Genomic DNA, 26,205 nt, shown 5'->3' on the forward strand with positions numbered 1-26,205 from the left:
TGAGGATATGGACATAAATGAAAACCAATTATTCTTTTTTGTAAAACCCAATCGTCATCAACGTAGTGCGCTGTGACACATAAATATCTAGTTTTATTACACCCCTCCTACAGATCAGAAGTGCAAGACACAGTAGCATTAAAAGTCCTAAAATTATCAACAAGAGATTGTCTCATTGCATAAAAAACTTTCATGCAATCAGAACGAGTTGTGTTTCTACTTACCCGTTTAAATTGTGGGCAAAAGGCTGTCTGGATGAATTCTTCGAAGGAGGCATCATCTGCAAAAGAAAGAGGCAATTCGGCACTAGCTAGAAATTTGGCTAGTGCCTCACGAGCACGTTATGCATCGTATGTAAAATTTTATAACCCATGTGATGTGAGTGATAGTGTTTGTTGGCGGGAGTCCACACTCTCACCTTGGTGCAACAGTAGACATACTTTCCAATGTCTATCCAGATGACCAGTACCCCCACCTTTTTTTTATTAGAAAAGTGCTTTTTACAATATTTACATACCGCACAAATTTTCATCTCACATGTTTTTGGATTTGGTCGGGGCTCCTCGGTGAAATGATGCCATGCCGGAGAAGTTTGCGGTCTTTTTCCTCTGCTGCGTTCTCTAGCTTCCTCGTTGTGTACTAAAGCATTATCCACCGGAGCATTTTCTGGTTCAGTGGGGGTGGGCTTGGAAGGCATCATTTCTTCCTCAAAAAATGTCTCCTCACCAAGCTCAGGAAGAGCAGTGAAATCAGGAAAGTTTAGTGAGGCCATTTTCTGGAAATGATAGAACTTGATTGAACTTTGTAAATGAAAGAGCTAGAAAATGAATGAACGCGAGAAAAAAGCTTAGAATCAAAATCATAGAGACAAGTTGAGAGATAGAATGAGAGTGAGATGAGAAGATGAGAGTGAATTATTATGTGGGATTTATGGTGGAATTAAGGGATATTTATAGGGGATTTTAGGGTTGAAATTCAATTTTTTTCCATTGGGCCCTTTGCGGGCCCAACGTGCGGCACATGACGGGCCTCCCGTTTGGCCCATCACGTGCCAAACGGGAGGCACGTGATGGGCCAAACGGGAGGCCCGTCACGTGCCGAACGTTGGGCCTGCGAAGGGCCCCCTGGGCCAAATGAAATGGGCTTCTTCGGGGGTCGTTTCGCGGGCTTGGGCCGGGCCAAATAAGGGCCGTGCCGCGGGCCTCCACGTACTTGGGCCGTACTTGGGCCGTAGGCTGAGAAGTTGAGGCCCAGCCCTAGTCCATTACACGTGCCGTGCCGGCACGGCCCGTAACAGTAACAAACTGGGCCGTGCCGAATCAGGCACTATTACGGGCTGGGTCGGGCCGTCCATGGACAGCCCGGCCCATTTGACACCTCTACCCCAACCCAGCCAAACCTGTTGAAAAAGCAGGTAAAATAATGCCTAACCCTAATGTTTCTCACTCCTTCTCAAAGGTAATCTTACTGAGCCAGCTTGGTAATCTGTTTTTTTTTTCCAGCTTTAACGTAAAGGGTAACAAAACAAAATTTCAAAACTGAGAATGGGCCAGGCTTAATAGAAGGCCAACATGCCTTGAGATTAGCTCAACCCCGAGTATCTTGCTGAGCCAACCTTACCTAAGGTAACCTGATGGTGTACGGGTTTTTGGGCCCTATGGCCTGGCAAATCCTCAGCCTGATTTTTGTAGCTCGGCTCAAATTTCGGCCACACCTGAGCCTACCCAACTGATTTACACCCTTAATCGCAAGAGATTGATGGATGCCGATTATTTTAAATTTATTGTAGTTTATCTATGTGGACGTTTTGTCGTTTGCATTCTTAATTTATTGTCGTTTACATAAAATGACAAACGGTTTCTATTCGATCCATCAAATAAACGACGTGTCGCTAAATTTATGCAAACAAGTTGTTTTTATTTGATGTTGCTAAATTTATGTAAACAAGTTGTTCTTAGCATCTGAGTTATATTCCACCGAATTAAAAACTTATGTCACTAAATTCATCTTGTCCGCAAACTTTAACAAACACTAATTACTAATTACTTTTTACACAGGTTTAACTTTTTTCGTTCTATGAACCGGTTTGTTTAAAACTTCGAGAGTACTAAATAGTAAATATAGGAGTAGGGAACTTTCTTTTCTTTTCTTTTCTTAGCTTCGACTATCTTTTTACATTCATATTATCTTCTTTATTATCCCTTTTATTTTTTCGTTCAACTAAAATTTGTAATAGAATTTAATTCACTTATTTAAATGGTCTCAAAGATATAAGTTCACATAGTATATATCTGGTTTTTAATTTATTTGAAGTTCTAATTTGGAATATGATTAGATTTAGAAGTTAAATTTTAAGTATAATTGAAATCTTTTTAAAAATTCTAACTCAATATTAGAATATTTAAGATTTCTAATGAGATCGTCAAACGACACATTTTTCCTTTTTTTTGGAAACGAAGTCAATTATTAAAAAAAAAAAAAAAAGGAAAACGACACGCACGCTATTACCTAATTTCTAAAATTAAATAATTTTAGGATCCGTTTAGTTCGCTGATTTGAGTTTTTAATTCGAGTTAAGATGTAATTTTATGTGAAAATTTTTTACTATAATAAAAAAATTAAATATAATTATTTATGAGAATTTTTTATTATAATAAATTCAAATTCTAAACTCAAATCACTATAAAATGAAGGTACTTTACTTTTTCCCGTACGACAGAAAAACCATAAATTCAATACAATATCATCTTCCCACCAAACGGATAGCCAGTAGTGGCAGTGCGAGTGGATAATCCTCCAATTCCCCCCTCACTCACAGAACCCACTCAGCTCAAGCACACCCGCAGCCTCTCCAATGGCTACCACTGCAACAACAACGGCCCCATCTTCTCTCTCTTTCTTCTCCTCTTCAGTCTTCTTCACCTCCTCCCAACGCCAAACTCTCAAACCATTCCTATCCTTCAAAACACCCAATTCCCTCAAATCCCCAACTCCAAAGCCCCTCTCTATCATCTCCGAGCTCGCGACCCTCCCCGTCCTCTCCTTCACCGGCGAGAAAGTCGGCGAGACTTTTCTCGACCTGAAGTCGGCGCCGCCGGAGACTGCCCGCGCCGTCGTCCACCGAGGCATAATCACCGACCTCCAGAACAAGCGGCGCGGAACCGCGTCGACCCTCACGCGCGGCGAGGTGAGGGGCGGCGGCAGGAAGCCCTACCCTCAGAAGAAGACGGGCCGGGCCAGGAGCGGGTCCATAAGGTCGCCGCTCCGGCCCGGTGGAGGCGTGGTGTTCGGGCCCAAGCCCAGGGACTGGTCCATCAAAATCAACCGGAAGGAGAAGAGGCTGGCGATCTCAACGGCGGTGGCGAGCGCGGCGGTGAACACCATCGTGGTGGAGGATTTCGGGGACAAGTTCGAGAGGCCGAAGACGAAGGAGTTCATCGCTGCGCTCAAGCGGTGGGGGATTGATCCGAAGGAGAAGTCGACGTTCCTGATGATGGATGTGACGGAGAATTTGGTCCTCTCCAGCAGAAATATCGGGACGCTGAAGATTCTGACTCCGAGGACGCTCAACTTGTTCGACATTCTCAACGCCGACAAGCTGGTGCTCACGCCTGGTGCCGTGTATTACTTGAACGAGCGCTACGGCGTTGATTTCGAGGGCGAGAGTGAGGAGGATGATGAGGAATCTGCAGAAGAAGAAGGTGAGAAATTGTGATGATTTCTTTCGAATTTCGGAGCTGTTATCTGAAACTAGTGTGATGTGGTTTTAATTTGTACTTGCTTATAGGTAGATAATTCAGGCTTCTTTTGTCATGTTGATGTTCGGATTTGTTTTTGCTTGAATAATGGTTATGCTTGTTATGGATTATAACATTATACTCTCTTATATGTGCATTGTATTGTTAGTATATGGTAAAATGCTGTTTCCAAGTGTATGATATGTCATATGTGTGTTTGAGATTCTTGTTTTGGTTGCTTTTTATACGGATTTGTAAACTACTTAGAATTCCCCTTGAAAGTTGGAAAGCAGGTTAGACTGCAATTTATGCCTACAGAAAGAGAATTCGTGAAAAGCGATCCATGTGATCATAAAGAAAGGTTAAACCTATACGTCTTTCTAGTGTATGCATGGTTCCTTTCGATTGGAGCCTGTTGCTACCTGGATCAATCAGCCTATTTTAGTTCGTGTTTTCTCATCTGATTTGAGAGAATTCATTAGATCAGAAAGTTGCTTCACAGCAGGCATTTTATCTTTTGCTTGGAGCACATGAATTTTTTTGGATGGTTTTATCATCAAACTCGTATTTTCTGCACCCTGATAATGATGAACTCTAGGAATGATTATAAATGGAGTGCCATGACTAGTAGTAGTATCACATTTGAACATAACTATGCATATTTTGTTCTTTTTTGTCCTAAAAGTATTGTGCAATCTTAACTTGATGGGTAGCAAAAGGTGTATGTGTTATAGTACCCAGACATTGCTGTTATTTTATGTGTTTTCCGACTTATGTTTGTTGACTTCGTGTTTTCCTCTTACAGGAACTGTTGATGAGAATCCTAGTTCAGCAGAATGATACTTGAGAGCGTAGGGGGCAGTCTTGTAACTGTTTTTATTCTTTTTTCTTGACAAACTTAGGATTCATCTGGATCCATAACTTCAGATGAGCCTGAAAGGGATCTCTGCCTTTGGCTGAATTTACGAGCATGGAGTGTTGCAATTGCAACTTTGTGCGATGTCAGCGTAGTTTTGGTGTATTTTGGTGCATTCTTTTTTTGTATCAATTTGCAGATTGTCTTTAATAGAAATGTAATTAGTTGGACCATCTCTCCATTTGGTTGCAGGCCATATATAGTTGTTTGACTGAGTTTGACTTGTCATTAAGGTGGAAAAATAAAACGATAAGGAGAGGGGAAAAAACGAAACCGCTTCTACTGGCTGACCACTTTTGTGCTTATGTTTTAGTAACGAAGGATAAAATATGTTGATGTTTCACAGAGGAGTTGCATCTTACAGTTTCCACCAGTTTTTAAATCAGAAAATAGAGACAGGAAGCTTAGTTTGTCTGCATAAGTTTCTAAAGAAATAAAATATTCGATTTGAGATTACACTTGATAAAGATGATTTCAAGGTGTTTAGAACCAAACCAAATGTGAAACTGAAAAATACGAACAGGTTGAAAGCTAGTGAATTGAAGAGAAATATGAATATGAAATGAAAAGATAAATTGTAACTTCAGAAGGAAATGGTAATAGCAAAAGGCTTCATTACAGTGTGCCTGCATTTGGATCGAGTTTCCAGTTCCAGTGTCTTTCGATCTCTACACGGTCCTTGCAGTTGTGTAAACCAACTGATGCAGAGTATTCACTATGGTCTAATGATTGTGGTCTATTTTATTATATGTAATGTCGTTTGGTATCCTTTTATTAGCTCTTATGTCGTTTTGGTTGTTTGTTTATTCTCTTGTGAAGCCTTAAAAGGCTGTATCTGTATTGAGGGAAGCAGGTTTTGATCATCTGAATAGAAATTAGAGAGATCTTTCCCTTGTTCCTTTGTTTTAGGTAGATTTAGAACCCCGATTCCTTCCTCCGCCTGGGTTCCTCTGTCCGGGTTTGGCCGATAGAACCTATCCCCTGTTATGTCACCAACCTTTTCGTTTCTGTAGAGCGCAGGGTGAATATTTTTCTGCCTTTGCACTGTTCTTGGTTTCTACTCTATGTAACCTTCTCTTGGATGAAACGCGCTCCAATTCACGTAGTTTTCGTGTGTCTTAGATTAGACTAGATGCCGAATCTTTGCCGTTGAATCTCATTGCGCGCTAGTTTATTAGTGTTAACCTTATCTTCCACTTTTTCTATGCAACCTCCCCGAAACGGTCTTAAGAATGCTAAGATCTTGAACAAAGGCTATGACTGGATGATGCAAGTGGAGCAACCAAAAAAAAAAAAAAAAAAAACTCCTAAGAACTTCATTTAGTATCTAGCTGTTAAGAAATACATCTCTAGCTTACAAAGAATGAGGAAAAGAAAAAGAAAAAGTCCAGATATTTTCATTTGAAGAAGCAAGCATCTCTCTCCAACAAATCCTTCTAGCAAAATCAATTTCATTTTATTTTGGACTGTTAAATGCTTTTAATATCCGCGTTAGTATCCAGTCCAGGTATATCCGTCAGAATTAATGCCAACTTGGAGAAGATAAAAAAGAAACAAAGACAATCATAGAGTCGGGACATTTCATCTTTCCTGTTTTAGTAGAGCTTCTTACTCTTAAAGCACAGAAGAATCGAAGAATTTGCCGGCTCATTACTAAGTAGCCAATATAGACAGACATAGGTGGCCGTAACACAAACTATCTGGTAGCCTGGAGCATAGATCAAAAGCTCTCTCCCTGTGCAAGCACACACAACAAAACAGGAAGAGAAATGCACACTCCCTACGCAGGCATTATCCTGTTCAGGTTCAAAGGGACTGTCTCAGCCTGGCCTGCCTGCGTTCCGGCCAATATGCCGGTGCAAAGCAGAGCACAGGCACCCCTGGTGCGTCTCTCATGTCAGCAGTATGAAGAAGTAAACATAAAGAGGAACAACAGAACAAGAGCATTTTATTACTGACGCATAAGGAACGTAGAACAGAAATGTCTTAAAGTCTTAAACACCAAACTAAGTTCTATACCATAGCATGAAAACTAAAACACCCAGTATAACAATCTCGATATGCCAAAGATGCTCTTATTTGGTCCAATGTTGTCAAGGTTTTCCTGCTCAGTTTCATATGTTCCTGCAAGATACAAACCCACGAGATTATCCACCTCTAAAGAGAAAAAGGAAAAACTTGAAGCAATGCAAGCTATGAGAATGCTTTCGATGCCAGCATTACTGTGATGAACAAAATCATTAATCATATACCATTTTTACCAAACAGCAGGTGCAGAAACAGCAAACCAACCCTTGTCAAATAAAAATTACTAATTCTTTGATCATGTCTTCCATCTTTTTGGTTCTCAAATTACGTATTTCCAGAATTTTATTTACAATTTATATCGATTAGTCATCTGAAATTTCTTTGTTTTTTGTAATAAAGAGCAGGTCCGCTTTACAAATCGATTATACAGAACCTCGTTAATAAATAGACACAAAAACACTGACCTTCACCTCTCTAAATTGTTCACATAACTCGTTGGTAAGTAGATTTCTCCACCAACTTCACCATGTTGTTCCCCACTAATAGTTTTCTTAGCAGACAAAAACTCAGCACTCATAGCATCCATTCCACGCTGCACTGCTTCTTCAGTCCCATAGCCATGCTCCTCCGCATACTTCCGCACATCCTCTGTTATCTTCATAGAGCAGAACTTTGGCCCACACATAGAGCAGAAATGTGCTACCTTAGCACCTTCTGATGGCAAGGTCTCATCATGGAAGGACATAGCAGTCATTGGATCAAGTGACAACGCAAACTGGTCCAACCACCGGAACTCAAATCTTGCCTTGCTCAATGCATCGTCCCAGGCTTGAGCATGTGGGTGAACTTTGGCTAGATCAGCTGCATGAGCAGAAATCTTATATGCTATAACTCCAGCCTTGACATCATCTCGGTTTGGCAACCCAAGGTGCTCTTTGGGAGTCACATAACAGAGAAGTGCTGTGCCCAGGGCTCCAATATTGGCCGCACCGATGGCAGAGGTAATGTGATCATATCCAGGAGCAATGTCCGTTGTCAAAGGACCTAGAGTGTAGAAAGGTGCTTCATTACACCACTCCAGCTGTTTCTGCATGTTTTCAGGAATCTTATGCATTGGAATATGACCGGGCCCTTCGTTCATTACCTGAAATTTCAAATGTTCAATCAAATACTTAACCAAAAACTTGTGCAGCCAATAGAAAATAAGTTTTCAAAGCGAAGTATATTGTTGAAAATATACCTGCACCTGGCTACCAAATAAGTTTTTATTTAATTCTTTACCTGAACATCCTTTTCCCATGCTCCGCGGGTCAGTTCTCCCTGAGTTAGAAGCTCTGCAAATTGAGCAGTGTCATTGGCATCATAAATGGACCCAGGTCTCAGCCCATCACCTATTGACAAGGCCACGTCATACTGATTACAGATATCAAGTATTTCATCCCAATGCTCATAAGCGAAGTTCTCTTTGTGGTAAGCTAGACACCATTTCGCATGGATGGAACCTCCACGTGAGACAATTCCTGTCATACGCTTTGCAGTTAATGGGATGTAACGAAGTAGAACTCCAGCATGGATGGTGAAGTAATCAACACCCTGCTCAGCTTGTTCAATCAGGGTGTCTCTGAACACTTCCCAGTTAAGATTTTCCGCTATTCCATTCACTTTTTCAAGTGCTTGATAAATTGGTACAGTCCCTACTGGTACAGAAGAGTTCCTTAGGATCCACTCACGGGTCTCATGGATATGGCGACCTGTGGAGAGATCCATGACGGTGTCGGCACCCCACATGGTTGCCCACTGGACCTTGTACACTTCCTCCTCGATAGAGCTTGCAACCGCAGAATTACCAATATTTGCATTAACTTTGACCAAAAAGTTTCTTCCAACTATCATCGGCTCCAGCTCCAAGTGCTTCTTGTTGGAAGGGATGATTGCTCGTCCACGAGCAACTTCTGACCTCACAAACTCAGGATCAAGCTTCTCCCGAGTGGCACAGTACAACATTTCCTCAGTTATGATGCCTTGCTTAGCATAGTACATCTGTGTGTATCTTGGTGCACCCAATTTTTCCCGTCGGTCAATCCAATCTTTGCGCAGTTTAGGGAGGCCTATTTGACAAGGCGAACCAAGTAAACTAAGTGTAAACTGAATTCAGAAGCCAGATGGGTCATTATTCATAACTAAATGAAAAACACGTGTGATCTATAAACGCAATTCTACTATATAAAGACTGAAAAAGGAGGAAAGTATAAATATAAACCAACTAAGCTACAATATATTAGAAATGAATAATTTAAAAGTAGTATCTGCTAACTCTGTTTTAGAAAGTAATAAAGTTAAAGCTGCAAACCAGAATGTCAACAAGTCATTATGTTAATTCTGGATAAGTGCTTAACATTTTGTGTGATAAACTAATGACTTCCACACAAACAGTTACAGATGGAATGGAATATGCATAGAAGACATGTTTGTTTAGCAGTTAGTGTTCACCAGCACAAAAGGAACCAAAGACTTAATTAAGTAAACAAGATCCACATACCAAGGCGTGGGTTAATGTTTTGAGGACCAGTGGTATCATAGGTGTCAAAATGTGGTTCATCTCCAGATAGATGGACTCGTCGAAATGGAACTTTGAGTACATGACCAGACTGTTCATGAAAAACTTCCCTGTTTCACAGATAATGCATTAGTTAACCGTGAACATAAAAATCCGAGTTATCTTCGAGTTAGTATCATAAGAGACAAGACATTTAACAAATTGAATGAAGTATACCAAAGTAAACGAGAGGTTTTAAGAGTTACTTTCTTTTTTTTTTTCCTTGGTGCTTTGAAGAAATTAACAATTTATGCATGAATAAGTAAAGCTGTCAGCATGTAAAGAAAGAAAGGCGAAGCACCTTTGTTCTTTCGTGCTCCTTGGAAAACATTGTTCAAAGGATGGAAGTGGCAGAAAATCAGGCGAAGCAGGATCCACTGTGTGCTTCCTTTGTTTGACATTTTCGGCGTTGGTTGTCGGGGGATCAAAGGTTAACGTGGCTCTGGGGCCTGAGCTCATGGGAGTGGTGCATGTTTCCTTTTTGTATGGACTTGAAACACGTCCCACAAAATCAAAGCCAGGCAAGAAGGCAGTACTTGGGAACTTTGGCGGAGATGAGTGATTTCCATTTTTGAACACAGCCGGTGTCAGGGTACTATGAACAGATGCCATATCTGAATTGAGAAAACTATTCAGAGATTATACACCGTTTAACAAGGTTCATCAAGTTTTGATCGGTCATATTATACTACTGAATCATACACCAAGTTCGTGTCCTAGAATTTGGCATAATAATAGATCTCAAGCAAAACGAGAAACAGACCAAATGGAAACTATTAGAAAGTTTTTATTTCACATTTACCTGGCCAGTCCCCAAGACATGATATTTTCGTATCTAAAGCGTTTAAAATGTTTCCAACATATTTTGATTTACCAAACAAATTAAAGGTGATAATGAAAAATCATAGCACTTTGAAACGCAACAAACCAAAGTTGCCCAGATCACCATACACACAGACAAAGTTGATAGATGACAAATTTCGCTAGCTACCAAGTGATGTTTAGAGGAAAATGATACATGTAATTCCTTGTATAGCACAAACAAAATTATAAGCTTAAAATCTTGGAATAAAGTTTAAAAGAAAATTTTCACATGCTTTTAGCACTATAACCTTTTCTTTTCCCCCCTAACTTCTATAGATAAATACACAGAATTTAAACTTGATAACTCAATCATTGAAATGTAAGATAAATGATAAGAAGCTGCAAAACGATTAAAAAATATATATATCTCATCATCGTCGTAAGACAAAATCATATAAAAATTTGTTTGACCTTCAGCGTAAGAAACTCGGAGAATAGAGAGAAAACCATATAAGATTTTAATGACGAATAATTAAGAATAAAATAGTAAAGTTATAAAAACACAAGCTTTACGCTATGTTTGGTAGCTCACAAAACGCGAGAGTTTACATAACGAAATCGAAACGAAAATCCGGTTAGATGACCTATTCGACGATCGTTTACACATCTTAGAAGAGAACCAGCATAAAAACTTGGAAAAAAATGATCACTTCACATCCTTCACATATTTTCCTCGTTTTTCCGGGCAACCAAACAGTACAGAAAAATGAGAAATTCTCGGTACACGAGAAACACAGTGAAAAGAAGAGCTTACAGGATTAAGGAAACAGCGTAGGTGCAATGTTAGGGTTTGGAGAGAGAGAGAGAGAGAGGGAGAGAGAGAGAGAGAGAGAGAGGGAGTGAGAGAGGGAGAGACGGAGAGCGAGAGAGATGATGATGACGAACCTGGTACAGAAAGGACTGAGTCTTATCTTCGCTTACGCTCTCTCAGTGAAACGTTGAGTCGTTGAGTGACAAGTGCTTGAAGAAGAGTGAAAGAGTTTTTGGATTTTATAGGCATAGAAAGACGTCCCTTCAGGCTGATCTAAAAAAGGAGCCAAAAAGTGTTTGCTAACGTGGCTTTCATGATTCCCGATTAGATATTTTTATTAGTATTGTTTCTTCCTTGCTGTCTTTCCAAAAAGAGGAAAAATAAACTCCATCAAAAGAAAAGAGGAAAAAAAAAACAAAAATAAAAATTACGTTTTTTTTTTTTTTTTTTTTTTTTTTTTTTTTTTTTTTTTTAATAAATTTCAAGATGAACCCTTCTGATTCTGAATCCTGATACTAATCGAATTACGCTCATTTAAAATACTCTTATCGAGTATCTATTGACTATTTGATAGGAAATTAATAATGAAATATCATATTTTTATGCATTAAAAAAATCATATTTTTAACATCAAATTGCGCTTTGTAAAATTGAGGAGCCACGTACTATTTGGTGGTCTTTATATTTACATTTCACGTAAATTTATCTGCTTAAAAAAAAGAATTTGTCAAAATGGGGACATCTTTCAACCTGTTCATATTGTAAATTGATTAAAAACGTAAATTTATGTGTGCTCTTTCTACGATTTTGTTCCAGTAAGGTATAAATAAAGACAATTTGTAAATCGAGACTATAATATTAAGTCATTATAAAATGGCAAATACGTACCAAAACAATTTTAAAAAAATGTGTTCATATTGTAAATTGCTTATCACATAATGACAAACTATATAGCAACCTTTTGGATGATGGGAGAAGTTGAGCTGCATCATATGTTTTGGTCGAAAATTTGATGCATTGCAAAAGCTGAGTTGTGACCTTATCTCGTGACAAGTATACAGTTGGCTAGCTTATAATAGTAAATTACTAATTGCCCAATATTTGTTCCCACCATGTAAGACTTTTTTTTTTTTTCAAAAAAATATTATTTTAATCTTTTGTAAAGTGAAATATTATTATCAATGGGCGAGTCTCTCTATTAAATCTCTTGAAAACAAATCGAACATGGAATTTTGGGGCAAAGAAATCATTTCCTTGCATGGCTCATATTCTTTGGCGATTTCACGGTTTCCGTAACACTTCCAATAAAATAAAGTTTTTTTTTTTTTTTCCCCCCTCCTTTCACAAGTCTACCAATTACTATGCAAAGTAGTATTTTACAAAGAACAGTACTACAAATTGTGACTAGTTGTTTGATAATTATACATGATACAGTTTATTATACATTAGAGATTACAGATAGTGGCATAGTATACGGTATTATTGTTGTAACAAAAACCACTTATGGAGACTTGACTGTTTCACCACTTTACAAGTCACAACCCAGTCTCAGTAGGGGAGAAGAATCCAAGTTCTTACGACCCAATAATATCATTAAAAGACACTGAAATTTCTGAAAGCAACGGAACCACACGGGATTCTGCGGTCCTTACGAAGGCAGGCACACAAGTTAAAGCAGGATTTGTTATTTTCCGAAGGCAATGGACGAAAGTCTTGGTTGCTTTCAGAAAGCAACGCTGATATTTTGTTCCCTCCCCAAAAATATCAACTGCAACCCATACTAACGAAACTGCAACACTGATAATGTACCGTGCAGTCCAATCTCAACCATTAGTGATGAAAAGAAACCATCTGAATTGTAGATCATTTCTTTCAATCCAGTAACTAAAATTTATAGTGTCACTAACAGCTTATCCTGACCTTGTCATATATAGAGTGTCACTGGAAAGGGTATCTTTAGAACAAAATCTAATGATACAGTATGCAGACCATTAATATGGACTATTGAACCCAACGTGTGGAGTATGTTATATTTCACAAATAATATAGTGTAGTATACAACTGAATAACAATTACAATTGTATACAGCCGGACCCGAGTTTTGTAATAGCAACTATACAGCAGAATTCAAAAAACCAACCCACACGTATCAAACACTTGAGAGGGCTGCTGCCAGTACTTACCTTTTAACTTCTTCCCGTCGTCTCATTTGTTGGATTGGAAAATGTGGGATAAAGAAAGAGTTGGTGTTAAGAAATGGAACCCAAATTTCACTATAGTGAGATATACAAAAGCTGTATGGGTGAGTTGACGGATGCCGATCAAGAAGACAAGCTCACTGACGGGCCTTGTTGCATTAGTCCATTTTTAACCTAAAAACAGATTAAGGGAAGGTCGTAATCCCAGGTCCTGTCTGCACTGGAAGAAGAGACTCTTGCTTGCCTCTAACGAATATTGACAACTCTGTAGGTGCAACCACCAACTTTAGCCACTCTTGCAGCTCCTCACCTTCCACTTTCTCTTTCTCTGAAGAAGAAAAACTAATCAGAACACCACGTGCAATAACTTTTCAGAAGTATATAGAGGACTTCTTGCACATCATCAGCTCAAAATAAACCAAGTGAAAAAAATAGCAAATTGCTGTAGTAATTAGCAATTGTGAGAGTCTCCAAGTCCAATCAAGTAATACACGCTCATTCTCATATAAGTGAAATAACGAAACCTTAATCTATAACCTGCCAAAGACAAGCATAAAACTCACTTCCACGTACTTACTTGACAGATAACAGCCACAGTCCATTACTACCAGTACGCAAGTATATCCTTTGCAAAGCAAGATGGTAAGATGTAAAGAATATAAAGGTCTTGTCATCAATACCTTAACAACATGTACGCTGAATAAAAAGTTAAACACTTCTTAGAGGATGCCCATTATAAAAAATTATCAACCAAATCAAGTTTCCATTCATGAATTGGGGTTGTGAACCTCAAATCCTGTTTGCAAAATTGGTGTAACTATAATGTCCACCACCTTTGTTGCTGCAAAGACCCTTTGGTCAGTATAGCAGTTTCATTTTTGTTTTCTAGCTATTTGTTGGTCTGGTCTTGTAAGAAAAATAAAAGGAGAAAAATATCAGAGCAGTACTGCATCACCTTCTAATTGAGCGCCAAGCCCCTCCAAAACAGTAGGATTAGCACGTACTACAGAAAGAGCAACCTCCAAAGCAGATTGCAAAAGAGCTTTCACCTCTCCTTGAACCAGATCAACAAGATGTCCCTGTTGTTGTCAGCCTTGGATCAGTACACAAATACATGTACACATATATATATGTATCGAAGAATCTTGTATCAATATTTACAGCAAATCGGTAACAGAAAATAAAAATAACAACAAAAGAAAACACAGGACCTGATCCCTCCCCCAAGGAAGACCTCCCCCAGAGTCATCCATTCCACCACCTGATAGTGTGGCTATAGAAACAGGGCCAATGGTCTTATTAAGACCATACTCAGCTACTGCCTTGTATGCCATGTCAGTCGCACGTCTAATATCATCAAGTGCACCTGTTGACACACGACCTGAATAGACAACTTCTTCTGCTGCACGTCCACCAAGAAGAGTAACCAAGCGGCCACGTAGCTCGTCAATGAAAAGTAAATATCTGTCTTCATTAGTTGGTGGAATATAAGTAAACCCCAAGGCACCACCTGACCTTGGCAATATGCTCAACTTCTGATAAAACAGACAGACAACAATAAATATACATGTCAATAACTGTGTAAATTATCTTATAATGGCACGAGCTTGACAATTAACCTTTATAACAATAAGCATTCTGCAACCTTAAAAAAATAATAATAAAAAAAATTTCTGCATTTAGCAAAGAGGGAAAAAAATGCTAGGAATTCTGGTTGTTCACACTCAAAAATGTCTCTGTGCGAAATAGACTCCAGTATATATCAATTTTTTTCTTCCTTTCATAAGAAAATATATAAAATCCTTTGCAGTCGAGGATAAATCAAGGGTCCCAATAACACACTTCTTCCGCGTTTCATACAACAAGCAATACAACCAAATGTGCATTTCGTAGATAGAAGGTGGACTGCTAAAAGAACTAAATCAATTAATCAGCTTTCTTTGCTTAGACCCTGAAATTCTTTTAAGTTAAGATTAGAACATCAAACTAAGATCTCAGCCACAGCGTATGTTACAAAGCCAACTTCCTCTTCAGATTATATTCAGCACAAATGATCAAACATTCACCTCTACACGTGGTTGTCCAGGAAGAAGATTTGCAACAGCAGTCCCTACTAGGGCATGACCAGCTTCATGTCTTGCAACTACAGCCTTCTCACTTCCCTTCAATTTGGCAGTCTTCTTCTCTATTCCCTATAAAATAGTATTTTGTTTCAGTTTTTCTTCAAGTTAATAAAAAATAAAAACAGCACCTCAAAACACAGGTTACAGAAAACCAAGAACCAAGACGCCAAAAGAATGTACATTGCATTTAAACCTTCGGTCATTACACATTCAAACATCCTAATTTAGAATATAAAAATAAAGGCACAAAATGCTTAGCTAAATCATTACGAACATGAAAAGGCAAGTGCACCATAAAAGGTACCTAAATCAAATCTATATATCTCGGCTGGAATAATGTAGGAAACAGAAGTATAAGGCGCTAATAATGGAGAAGGAGATCAGAAAATAAGGGGGAAAGAAAAAAAGAAGCAAACCTTAGGAGCAGAAATCAGTATGAAATTCAAGTGACAAAAATGAATACATTATCAAACAAATTATTATGCCGTTTTTGACAACAAGGTCTATTAAACTTATACTGGAATATAAAAGGAGTGAATAACATGAAATGTAATCTTAAGACAAGGAGTCACATGATGTCAAATTTGCACATGCAGACACAAATATGCAGAGGCAGAGAGAAAAAGAGAGTTACAGCTATTGATCTTTCAACAGCTTGAATGAAATCAGCCTTCTCCACAACAACTTTGTTCTGTCTTCCAGCCAACAAAGCAGCCTCATTCACCAAATTTGCAAGATCCGCCCTGCAGAATGTATTGAAAAAAGGTTACTAATATAGATATAAACTAAAAAACAGTCAGAAAAAAGTTCTTTAATTTTTAACGTATTTAATCTTAAATGCAGCTCCTGAATGGAAGGAAAAAGGAGTAGTATATATACCCAGTAAAGCCAGTAGTCATCGAAGCAATATGGCTGAGGTCTATATCCTCTCCTAGAGGAAGTTCTTTCTTTGAAACATGCACCTTTAAAATTGCTTCTCTTCCAGTCCTATCAGGTGTCTCCACCTAGAAGCAACAAAAGAAACGGAAAAGAAAAACATGAGTCATTGTTCCCGACAGAAAACAAAAGAAACGGAAAAGAAAAACATGAGTCATTGTTCCCGACAGAAAACAAAAGGAACTCTGAAATCATATTTTTAAAATGCAGAGATTCCCTCTACAGGAGCATTCATTAAAAATATATGTGTGTGCATCCAACAAGCAGAGAGGCATGGAAACCAGAATACCAACCATGACCACGCGATCAAATCTCCCCGGCCGGCGAAGTGCAGGATCCAAGACATCTGAGCGATTAGTTGCACCAAGAACAATCACAGCAGAATTACTGTCAAATCCATCCATCTCCTGCAATCGAGGGCAGATATTTCATCTCAGTACAACCAGCAAACCTTGGCAGTGGGGGACAAATAAAGAAAAAGGTTGCTAGGAAAAAGCTTACTGTGAGCAACTGATTCAAGGTTTGTTCTCGCTCATCGTTGCTGACAATGCGAAACTTACCATCGCGACTTTTTGCAACAGCATCTATCTGTATAAGAAAACGTAATTGGATTTTAATTGAGAACTTCATAGGCTGAACGTCATTATGCAAAATGACATAACCCCATGTTCTGACCTCGTCAATAAATATTATTGATGGTGCTTCCTTCTTTGCACGAGCAAAGAGATCTCTCACACGAGAGGCACCCATACCAACATACAATTCCACAAACTCACTAGCAGAACAACTTATAAAAGGTACGTCAGCTTCTCCAGCCACAGCCTTTGCAAGAAGAGTCTTACCAGTCCCAGGAAGTCCCACCTGTAACATAAACAAACCAAGCTTACAAATTGTACATTGACCCATCGTAAACATTAATAAATGGTCCCTGCTATATGTTATCTATTGAGCAATACGTAATTTCCCAATCTCAAAGCCACGAGGTAAAATGTTCTCAGTAATCTCCAGCTAAAACTCACCAAAAGAACACCACGAGGAGGACGGGCACCAAGTCGTACATACCTATCTGGATTTCGAAGAAATTCCTGGCCAATAAACATTATTGTATAAAAAATTATCCAAATGCCCCGTATAGCAAAAAAGGGAGAAAAAGAAAAACATGGATGGACTGATACAACAGGAAGAAAAAAGAAGGAAAAAAAAGGAAGAAGGTTGAGAAATGTCAAGGTACCACTATTTCTTCAAGCTCCTCCTTAGCCTCATCAACACCGGCAACATCTGCAAAGGTGATTGTTTCTCCTTGTTCAGAGACTTTTGTGCCACCAGAGCCTCCAGATTTGCGGTTTCTAATCTGACCGGCAGTATGCTATGCAGAACCCAATATTCCCTCAGAACCATGACTTTACTTTCAATGCAGACTAAAAAAGAAGAACGCTAACTCATACCTGAGAAAAGCTTACAGGAAAGCGGTGGAGAAGCCCTGCAAGCACAGCAACATAAAACAACGCTATCTGCAAGTGGGAAGGGGCAGCGTGAAGTCAATCCATACAAGGCATCCTTACAAGACAATAGTAAAATATTCTGACGTGGATTATAGCAATCAGTTCTTAACAGTTCATCAATATACCAATCAGTTCAATCCTACATATACTCCTAAACGAGGCAGACTTTATTTTATCGTTGCAATCAAGTTACTGAATGACATCAACTCAAGTAACAACCTTGAAAAACACATTCACAACACAAACCAGCCTGCTCTAGAATAAACATAAAACAATGCTGTCCACAAGTGTATAGGGACAGTATTTAGTCAATATATATAACGCGTCTTTGCAAGAAATTAGAGATCTTCATAGGCAGATTATAGCAATCAGTTCAATCCTACACATGAACCTAAATGCCGCAGCCTCATTTTAGTAATAGCAAACGAGTTACAGAATAAAATCAACTCAAATCACGAACTTGAAAAACACGTTAACAACCAATGTTCAGTACTAGTTGATTCTGTTACTCCACAACACGAAAAACCGAAACCACGGACTTACCAATGCAGAATTCAAGAACCCACCAGACCGCTTATCCGGCGACCCAAACTCGACGTCATTCTCAAGCATCTTCTCGTACGGGGCTTTTATATCACTCGGTCTCGTCGTCGTGTAAACCACCCGCTTCGTCGGAGCCACACTTTTTATCAAAGACTCCGATTCCTGCAACTTACTCGCACCATTCGCTTCAATTTCCTGACCAATTGCCTCGTTCTTCAACTTAAACATGATGTGTACCCCATCAACCTCGACTTTCTGAACCTGGTTGCTGTTAATCTTGCTCAAAAACTCGCTGTACGGAACGCTGACAAAAGTCGTCGGCGTTCTCGGCTCCGAACCGGGCAAAGGAATCCCCGGCCGGAGCAAACGCATGACGAAGATGACGATTCCCAATTGCAGAAGCAAAATCCCGATTTCCTGGGCCTGAACTATCGGCTGCCACCGCCACTTACCTCCTCCTTTGGACGACGACCACCAATTCCCTTTCCCCTGCCTCTCACTCCTCCGATTCGAAGCCGGCGAGCTCGAATTCGGCGACTCTTTGTTCACGCCCTGTCCCTCGCCGGCCTTCGCCTCGCTCTTCTCGCCCGAATCGCTCTCCTGACCGCTCGCCAAGACCCTAATCCTCCTCAATCCTCCATTGCTCCTCGGGCGACCTCTCCAGAGCCCGAATTCGTCCGAAACTCTCACGGGAGCCGAAGGGAACGGCACCGAATTCTGAGCGCGACATCCCGAGTCGCGGTGGAAAACCCTAGATTGAGCTCGGCAGAATCCCAATCCGCGCCAATCGTGAAAATTGGAATTCGAATTCAAATGGAATCTCGTGTAAACCACAGGGCGTAGATAGTCAACCGACGGCATCGCCAAACCTCAACAACAAAAACCAAATTCAAAGAACATATATGTTACAGACAACCTATATCTATCTGTGTGTGTGTGTGTGTATATATGTATATATTTATGTCTATATAACTAGGTCTATGTGGAAACCTTTGAAAAGTAATCTATCATTGGAGTTGGAGTTGAAAATCGGAACACATCTTCAGACAGAGAAGAGAGAGTGATAAAGAGAAGAAATTCAACTTGGTGATATGAACCGTTGGATGAATCACAAGTACGGATCCTAACCGTCAACTTTCCCCTTTCGGGATTATTTCCAAACTTTAACGTTATCTTGCTGGCTGCGGGCGTCTACTTTTCTCTAATAAACTCGTCACTCGTGGAAACTGGAATACAAGAACATGGAAATTATTATATATATTTACTTAACTGCCAAAAGAAAAAAAAAAAATGAAATGGAAATTATGATTGGGTGTGTCGCGGCTCATAGGGATACGTGTTCTGAGGTTGGTTAAATCAACACGTGCATAAATTAGGACCAAGATATAAATTGCGAAGATTTTCGCGGCGGTTAATTGGCAACACACATTTTGGTTTGTCTGTTTGTCCGCGCTCCGCCTGTAGCGCTGAGTCTGACCACTCGCACTCTGATGGATACTAAGGGCCGTAAGTTTAGTGGGCCGAATGTTATAGTAGACCATTTCTTGTTGGGTTTATCTGGACGTCAGAGTAATCTGCTAGATTGGCAATGATAATCTATCAGATGTTGAAATCTAAAGGGACCACCGGCCTCTGTAGGCAAGCAGTCACTAGAATAATCTAATAGATTATTACAAGTAATTACCAGATCGTACCACATTTTCAACACTAACCAGCCGTGTCGAATAATCTAATAGATTATTACAAGTAATTACCAGATTATACCACCTTTTCAACACTAAGCAACCGTGTCTACCACTGAGTCGTTGAAGTAATCCAGTATAATGTTTCTTGTAATTCACTAAATTAGCTTGCGGGATCAACGAAAAAACCACAAAAAATGTGAATAAGTAATGGATCCATCTGAGTTGGACACCAACAAACACAATATGATAAAAAAAAAAAAAAAAAAAAAAAAAAAAAAAAAACGGAAAAAAAAAACAGGGGTGAAAGAAAAAAAAAAAAAAGAAATATAAACACGGTAAAATAAACTAGGGTTGAAGATGGTTTGATTCGATCCTAAATCTTGAACTGTTCTTTATTTTTTTCCTACATGTAGAAAATATAGACCAGACAAGATCATTATATAAGAAAATCAGATCGGATCAGATCATTACATTACGTGGAGGTTCCATTCGGTAAAGACTGTAGTTTGGAGTCTTGATCCTAATTTTTTGGTCAAAATAAGTACCGACTCAAGTGACTCTGTAAACTTTTTTCGGTTTTCTTATATTTTTTATTGTTATTATTATTTTTTTTTTTTCCTGGTCTCTTCAATTGGATGCATAAAAAAAGGAACAATTTTTAGGTGAAATCAAAACAGATTTTGATTAAGTATTTTTTTCCTCCTTTTTGCTAGAATTTTGATAGGTACATGATAGAAAAGTTTTAAGGGAAAAATTTCGTCTTTTGGCATAATTGTCTTTTAGTATTATGTGTTTTTAATAATTTTAAATTGGTACATTGACATTTTTAAAAATTATTTTTTAGTACCTTAAGGTCATTTTTCACGATGTAAAACGTTAAATTTACTATTCTTATTACTTTATCAAAAACTAATAAATTGAGAAAAAATCAGGAAAAAAATATTTTTAATTTAAAGAATTATTTTTGTTTTTAATTTTTAAATGTTTTAAAAAATTTTCATATTTTTTTTAAATTTATTGTTAGTTTTTTGGTTAATTAATCAAAATGGTAACTTTAACGTTTTATATTTCAAAAAATGACCTTAAGGTATAAAAAATAATTTTTTAAAACGTCGATGTATTAATTTAAAATTATTAAAAACACAAAATATTAAAATATAATTATATATACAAGGTACTAATATGAAAATTCTCAAAGTTTAAGTGCTACTTGGTGGGTTAGTTGATTTTGTTGACTAATACTATGTTTACAAGTAATTCTCTAGTCATTTTAGGAAAGAGAGAGGAGAAGTGTTTTGTCTTCTTTAGTTTTTCTCCAAGAAAATAACCTTTCATAAAGGAAAAAAAAGAAATAACACTTTACTTTTAATATAATTAGTCCAAATAAAATGAAAGTCAATACCGGCCCAATCTTTGAATCCCAGCCCAAGAGGATATTCTCTCCTTCTCATAGGATCCTGGCCTAGACAAAGTTACGGTGATGTTTAGTATGAAGATTGTGCGATCGTTATAATATTTTTTTTTTATAAAATATATACATAAATTAAAAATAATTTTAAATATTTTAAATCGAACTAAACGTCCATTTATATTTGATGAAGACCAAGCAGTTAGCTTGGTTTCTTAGATGCTGGACGCGTGGCTAGCAAAACTTGGAGCCCATAAATAGGCTTGTGTCTCACATCCAGCATGGCAGAGAGAAAGGCAAATAGGCCGAAAGAGAAGAATAATGGGAGAAAGAGGAAAATAGGTTAAGATATGAGATGAATTAAAATTAATAGGTCAATAGTTTACATAAGTTAATAAATAGGTTAAATTATTATTTTCATTTATAACTTGTCTGGTTATGAACTATAACTTGACAAGTTATTGTCCATAATTCACAATTTTTGTCCATAACTTGTTTGGCTATGAACCATAACTTGACAAGTTTGTTCATAACTTATTTAGTTATGAACTATAACTTGACAAGTTATGGCCTATTAATTTCTATAACTAAAAATTAGCCTATATACTTTCTTAAGCTTTTCATATTGACCTATTTTCTATTATTTTTCAGGAATAATTAGTCAAGTCTGTGTCTAGACTCTAGCGTGAGAAAAAGTGTGGAAATTAAAAAAAAAAATACTATACCGAGTTTGAAATTGTTCTTATTTTTATTTTTTGTATTTTTTGAGAAAAAAATGAAAAAAATTTTAAAACGGTGTTTGATACAATTAAAGACAAAAAATAAAAATGAAAATAATTTTTTAATTTAGTGTAAAATAGGAAAAATAATTTTTAATCGTTTTTCATTTTTTATTTTGTTTTCTCTTCTCTTAAACAGAGAGAGACATTAATGAGTTTTTTTAATACTGAAAATAATCTATTGATAAAACTACTAAACACATTTTAAAAATAATTTCTTTCTGAAATTAAAAACGTTTTCATTTCTATTTTCATACAAAAAAAAAAAAAAAAAACAAAATCATTGTGTCGTGAAATTTCTGAACTTGATCCTACAGCTTGTATTGTGGAATCCAGAATGAAAAGAATAATCATTCATGGATTAAGATAGAAGTACAGAGGCTTTGTTTCATTTCTATTTTCATACAAAAAAAAACAAAAAAAAAACAAAATCATTGTGCGGTGAAATTTCTGAACTTGATCCTACAGCTTGTATTGTGGAATCCAGAATGAAAAGAATAATCATTCATGGATTAAGATCGAAGTACAGAGGCGTTGTTGCCGCAGTATAAGGTTGGCCAGCTCAACCGTCTCTCATAGATTTTGAAAATCTACTTGCGGACCAAGAAGCATTGGCGAAGCAGATGGATGGAGTCTCCCAAAAAGGTGAGGAAGAAGAAGCACTCTTCAGTAGTAAGAGCAAGGATAAACCTAAACAGAATGTTGGAAAGGGATCAAGTTCCTTTAGCCTATAAATAGGCTTTGTGTTTCTCATATGCAGCACGGCAGAGAGCAAGGCAATAGGCCAAGAGAGAAGAATAATTAGTGAAGTGTGTGTCCAGCGTGAGAGAAAGTGTAGAAATAATAAAAAAAAAAATACTAGAGTTCTTTTTTGGTGTAATATTTTGGGTGTTTTTTTTTTTAGTAATTTAGGGCTTGTTGAGTTACATTTTTGAATTATAATGATTTAAGTATAGATTTTGAGTTGAATTTGAGTTATAATTTAAGTTGAAGTTGTAATTTGAGTTTGTATTTAGTTGTGTACATTTGAGTTATGATTTGAGATGAAATTCTTTTTGAATTTGTGTTTATGTGGGTTAAAACTTGAGTTTGTATTTAGATAATATTTTAATAAAAACTCAATGATGATAGAAAATTTTAATAAGGTATATGGGTGGAGTTTTATTCGTCTTTTTGTTGTAAATGCATAAAAAAAAGAATAATCTCAATCGAAATTAAAACGAAAAAGTTATAGTGTTTCTAAGAATAGAAAAAATATTATTCATTAATTTGAGTTTGAGTTTAGGAACTTGAGTTGCAGAGAAAACTTAAACTCAAACTTTAACCCAAAATTTAAGTTAAAATTCAAGTTAAAGCTCAACCTCAAATTTAAATTTTACAAAAAAAAACATGAATTTAAATAAAATAGTAACTTGTGTTTAATTTTTTTTTTTAAGTTCGGATATAAACGAACAAACACGAATCTTATGTACAAAGTAATTTTAATTCAATAAAAGTACTATTATTAGTGTTCAACATTAAGGAGTTGTTTGGTTCATGGATTCAGAATCATGATTTAGAATCATTCTCGTTTTATGTGTATTTTTTTATGAGAGAAAAATACTGTAGAGAATTATGAATCATGATTCAGAATTATAAACGAATACAAGAAACAAACATCCCCTAAATATCAAACAAGTACTTCTGACGCATGATGCATGATATCACCCTTTGAGATTCGTGGCTGCGCATAGCGGATAACGAAAAAAAAAATTATTAAGGTTGTTTTACTGACATAACATAACGACCTCAACTTCTTTGAACGTAGTTTTCTATTCCGTCTGTCCATATTGCCCCCACGAATATTGGTCGACAAATAAAAGTTGAAAAAGAATCCTAAAACAAAGGATCTGACCAAGCCATTCAGCCAAACATTCATCATTTCCTAAATATGGAGAAAAACCCAAATCCAGTGCTGCAGGGAACATCCTAGAGTCCATCATTTGTGGGCAAAACTCACCATCTCTTCATCTCCGTCTTCTTCTTTCTTTCTCTCTCACATTTCTCAATGTTTTCTATACTTTAAACTCAAAGAACATTGTATCTATTTCTTTTCGTGATATTATAGTACATCATTAGAAATATTGCCTAGGTTGTACCATTGCAAATGTTTTTTTCTAGATTATTCATTGATTAAAACATGGCGATTGATGCAGAGGATATACTAGTTTGTGTATGGAGATTGCTCCGGATTTTCATTGATTCTAGTTACGTCTGTGCACAGAAGCATCCATTTCTTTCATGCATGTTGCTACTCCTCTTCTTCTTTTATGTATTTTTCAATCTCTTGGTTTACCATTCCCCGTTCCTCATCTGCATTGCTATTCTTCTCCGATTCTTTTGGACTTCCGAACACCCGACCGGCGCAACCCGAGAAGTCAAAGAGGAAGATGAGAGAGAGAGAGAGAATCAGAGAAAGCCAGTGAAAATTCCTCGGGCGTCTCTGGATCGTGATGTTATTGCCGTGAGTAAAAATAGTGAAAGCCCCTCTTTACGTAGGCAAAAAAGTAGACGAACAAGGGTTAAGCCTAAGGAGAAGAGCAACATAGAATGGAGTAATGTTTCACAATTAGCTTCTATAGACGAAGAGGAGTTGTTGTTTCCTTTGTCAATTGACAAGAAAAGCTGGTCTTTCGAACATGGAGAGACCTCCGATCGTCATAACAGTGTTGATGAAATCTCAAAGCTTGGTCATGAGCATATTCTTTTGCCAACCGATGGCGCGGAGATACAGTTGAGAAAATCCGACGGCAATGGTGTAGTTTTGGAGGCTGATATCGCAGAAAATCGTGCCGAAGATGAGGAAGAGGAGGAAGAAGAAGAAGCATATGAGGGTGTGAACGACAGGGCTCTGGAGTGGACGGAAGATGATCAGAAGAACCTTGTGGATCTCGGGCTTTCGGAGATCGAAAGAAACAGGAGGCTAGAGAGTCTAATTACCAAGAGAAGAGCAAGAAAGTTGATCAAAAGTCAGCTTGAGAAAGGCCTCATTGATTTGGAAAGTGTTCCTCCTCCTTGTAGTACTACTACTAGCTGTCAAATTCCTCCTATTTTTGTTGCCAGAAGCAACCCTTTTGAGGTTCCAAATGTGGCTAATGAGATTGAGGGATTACAAGTTCCTGGTTCAGCTCCTTCAATCTTGTTGCCAACACAAAACCCGTTTGATCTTCCCTATGACCCGCTTGAAGAAAAGCCTAATCTAATGGCAGATAGTTTCACTCAGGAATTTACTGCAGTTAATCAGAAGGAAATGATGTTCTGCAGGCACGAGAGCTTCAGTTTGGGACCTTTCCATATCGATGCCGAGCAAGACCAACGAGATCCTAAGTTCAGTACCTTTTTCCCCTCGGAGAAGAAAGCGTTAATGGAGGGATTGAGGTATTCCCCCAGGTTCAGAAAACAGTCCGGTATAACACAAACTTTTGCTTCTTTATTACTTTTTTCTTTTCTTTAGGGATCTTCTTTAGCATTAGAACTATGGTATGACAAGTCATTTTCTCACCGTACCATTTTGGTCGTACCGCACAGAAAATTTATCTAACATGCATTGAATAAATAAATCAACTTAGACCGTTGAAATTTGAGCTGCTTTTATCAGGTAGAATCCAACAAAATTATTAGATTGCGTACCATAATATGATTATTGCATGAAAAATCATATTTATACCTTTTTTGACCGCCATTTAACACCTGAAAAATTATAGCATGCTCGTACCATAATACGATTTCATCTTTAGATGTGATTCTTACTTTATATGCCATATTTTCTTTAGATTCTGTCAGATTTCCTTACCCTCTATTCGCATTTTTGCTGCTATAACAGGAGATCATGATAGCCTAATTGATCAATTATTGTGTGGCGGCGAGTCCCACATCGATCACACCCCTTCAATTGTTCAAAGTAGAGCACAAAGGGCCCTTCAGGAATCAAACTCAGAGATATCCAAGATCGAAGGTGACACAGAAACTAAAAACGACATGATTTCTGAAGAGGAAACGCTAAACGACATGGAAAGTGCCAACCAAATGGACTCCATATCTACCATAACTGAAGTTGATACAGAGCCATCGCTTATAGAAGACAGCGAAACGACCTCCTC

At 37.7% G+C, this 26,205-nt stretch overlaps 3 protein-coding genes across 7 annotated transcripts; 1 reads left to right on the forward strand and 2 right to left on the reverse strand.

The window, feature by feature from the left end:
- Positions 1 to 2,726: 2,726 nt before the first annotated feature.
- On the forward strand, positions 2,727 to 4,868 carry LOC21404889 (50S ribosomal protein L4, chloroplastic). The gene is made up of 2 exons (XM_010106375.2): positions 2,727 to 3,701; positions 4,543 to 4,868. The coding sequence occupies exons 1-2, from the start codon at positions 2,855 to 2,857 to the stop codon at positions 4,575 to 4,577; spliced, it is 882 nt and encodes a 293-aa protein (XP_010104677.1). The 5' UTR covers positions 2,727 to 2,854; the 3' UTR covers positions 4,578 to 4,868.
- A 1,194-nt stretch (positions 4,869 to 6,062) lies between these two features.
- On the reverse strand, positions 6,063 to 11,120 carry LOC21404890 (phosphomethylpyrimidine synthase, chloroplastic). 5 transcript variants are annotated; one of them, XR_002902920.1, is made up of 7 exons: positions 11,027 to 11,120; positions 9,579 to 9,891; positions 9,221 to 9,348; positions 7,963 to 8,789; positions 7,152 to 7,825; positions 6,673 to 6,777; positions 6,063 to 6,533 (listed from the first exon to the last, which is right to left on the reverse strand). XR_002902920.1 is itself a non-coding variant. In XM_024170975.1 (6 exons), exons 2-6 carry the CDS (start codon positions 9,887 to 9,889, stop codon positions 6,768 to 6,770), a joined length of 1,950 nt encoding a protein of 649 aa, XP_024026743.1. In that variant the 5' UTR covers positions 9,890 to 9,891; positions 11,027 to 11,120; the 3' UTR covers positions 6,580 to 6,767. The 5 variants fall into 5 exon arrangements, 4 of the variants coding, with proteins under 4 accessions (XP_024026743.1, XP_010104678.1, XP_024026744.1 ...); XM_024170975.1 differs by lacking the exon at positions 6,063 to 6,533 and having other exon boundaries at positions 6,580 to 6,777; XM_010106376.2 differs by lacking the exon at positions 6,063 to 6,533 and having other exon boundaries at positions 6,580 to 6,777; positions 7,146 to 7,825.
- A 1,703-nt stretch (positions 11,121 to 12,823) lies between these two features.
- LOC21404891 (ATP-dependent zinc metalloprotease FTSH 7, chloroplastic) lies at positions 12,824 to 19,401 on the reverse strand. The gene is made up of 13 exons (XM_010106377.2): positions 18,195 to 19,401; positions 17,595 to 17,660; positions 17,381 to 17,515; positions 17,169 to 17,234; positions 16,825 to 17,010; positions 16,651 to 16,737; positions 16,443 to 16,556; positions 16,093 to 16,217; positions 15,848 to 15,956; positions 15,157 to 15,282; positions 14,302 to 14,625; positions 14,046 to 14,169; positions 12,824 to 13,418 (listed from the first exon to the last, which is right to left on the reverse strand). Exons 1-13 carry the CDS (start codon positions 19,053 to 19,055, stop codon positions 13,276 to 13,278), a joined length of 2,466 nt encoding a protein of 821 aa, XP_010104679.1. The 5' UTR covers positions 19,056 to 19,401; the 3' UTR covers positions 12,824 to 13,275.
- Positions 19,402 to 26,205: the final 6,804 nt, after the last annotated feature.

The sequence above is a fragment of the Morus notabilis genome, unplaced genomic scaffold (assembly GCF_000414095.1).
Source record: "Morus notabilis unplaced genomic scaffold, ASM41409v2 Scaffold101, whole genome shotgun sequence".
In the NCBI taxonomy this organism is placed as follows: domain Eukaryota; kingdom Viridiplantae; phylum Streptophyta; class Magnoliopsida; order Rosales; family Moraceae; genus Morus; species Morus notabilis.

Bases quoted from the DNA above. Each gene is read 5' to 3' on its own strand.
- LOC21404891 (XM_010106377.2), bottom strand. From the start codon at position 19,055: ATGCCGTCGGTTGACTATCTACGCCCTGTGGTTTACACGAGATTCCAT. The intron at 16,557-16,650 runs GTAAGCTTTTTC...CCTCGATTGCAG, and splicing joins CCTTGAATCAGTTGCTCACA to GAGATGGATGGATTTGACAG. The intron at 15,283-15,847 runs GTAACTCTCTTT...ACTATTTTATAG, and splicing joins CTGTTGAAAGATCAATAGCT to GGAATAGAGAAGAAGACTGC.
- LOC21404889 (XM_010106375.2), top strand. From the start codon at position 2,855: ATGGCTACCACTGCAACAACAACGGCCCCATCTTCTCTCTCTTTCTTC. The intron at 3,702-4,542 runs GTGAGAAATTGT...TTCCTCTTACAG, and splicing joins GGAATCTGCAGAAGAAGAAG to GAACTGTTGATGAGAATCCT.
- LOC21404890 (XM_024170975.1), bottom strand. From the start codon at position 9,889: ATGGCATCTGTTCATAGTACCCTGACACCGGCTGTGTTCAAAAATGGA. The intron at 9,349-9,578 runs GTGCTTCGCCTT...TCTGTGAAACAG, and splicing joins AGGAGCACGAAAGAACAAAG to GGAAGTTTTTCATGAACAGT. The intron at 8,790-9,220 runs GTATGTGGATCT...CTTGTCAAATAG, and splicing joins AAACATTAACCCACGCCTTG to GCCTCCCTAAACTGCGCAAA.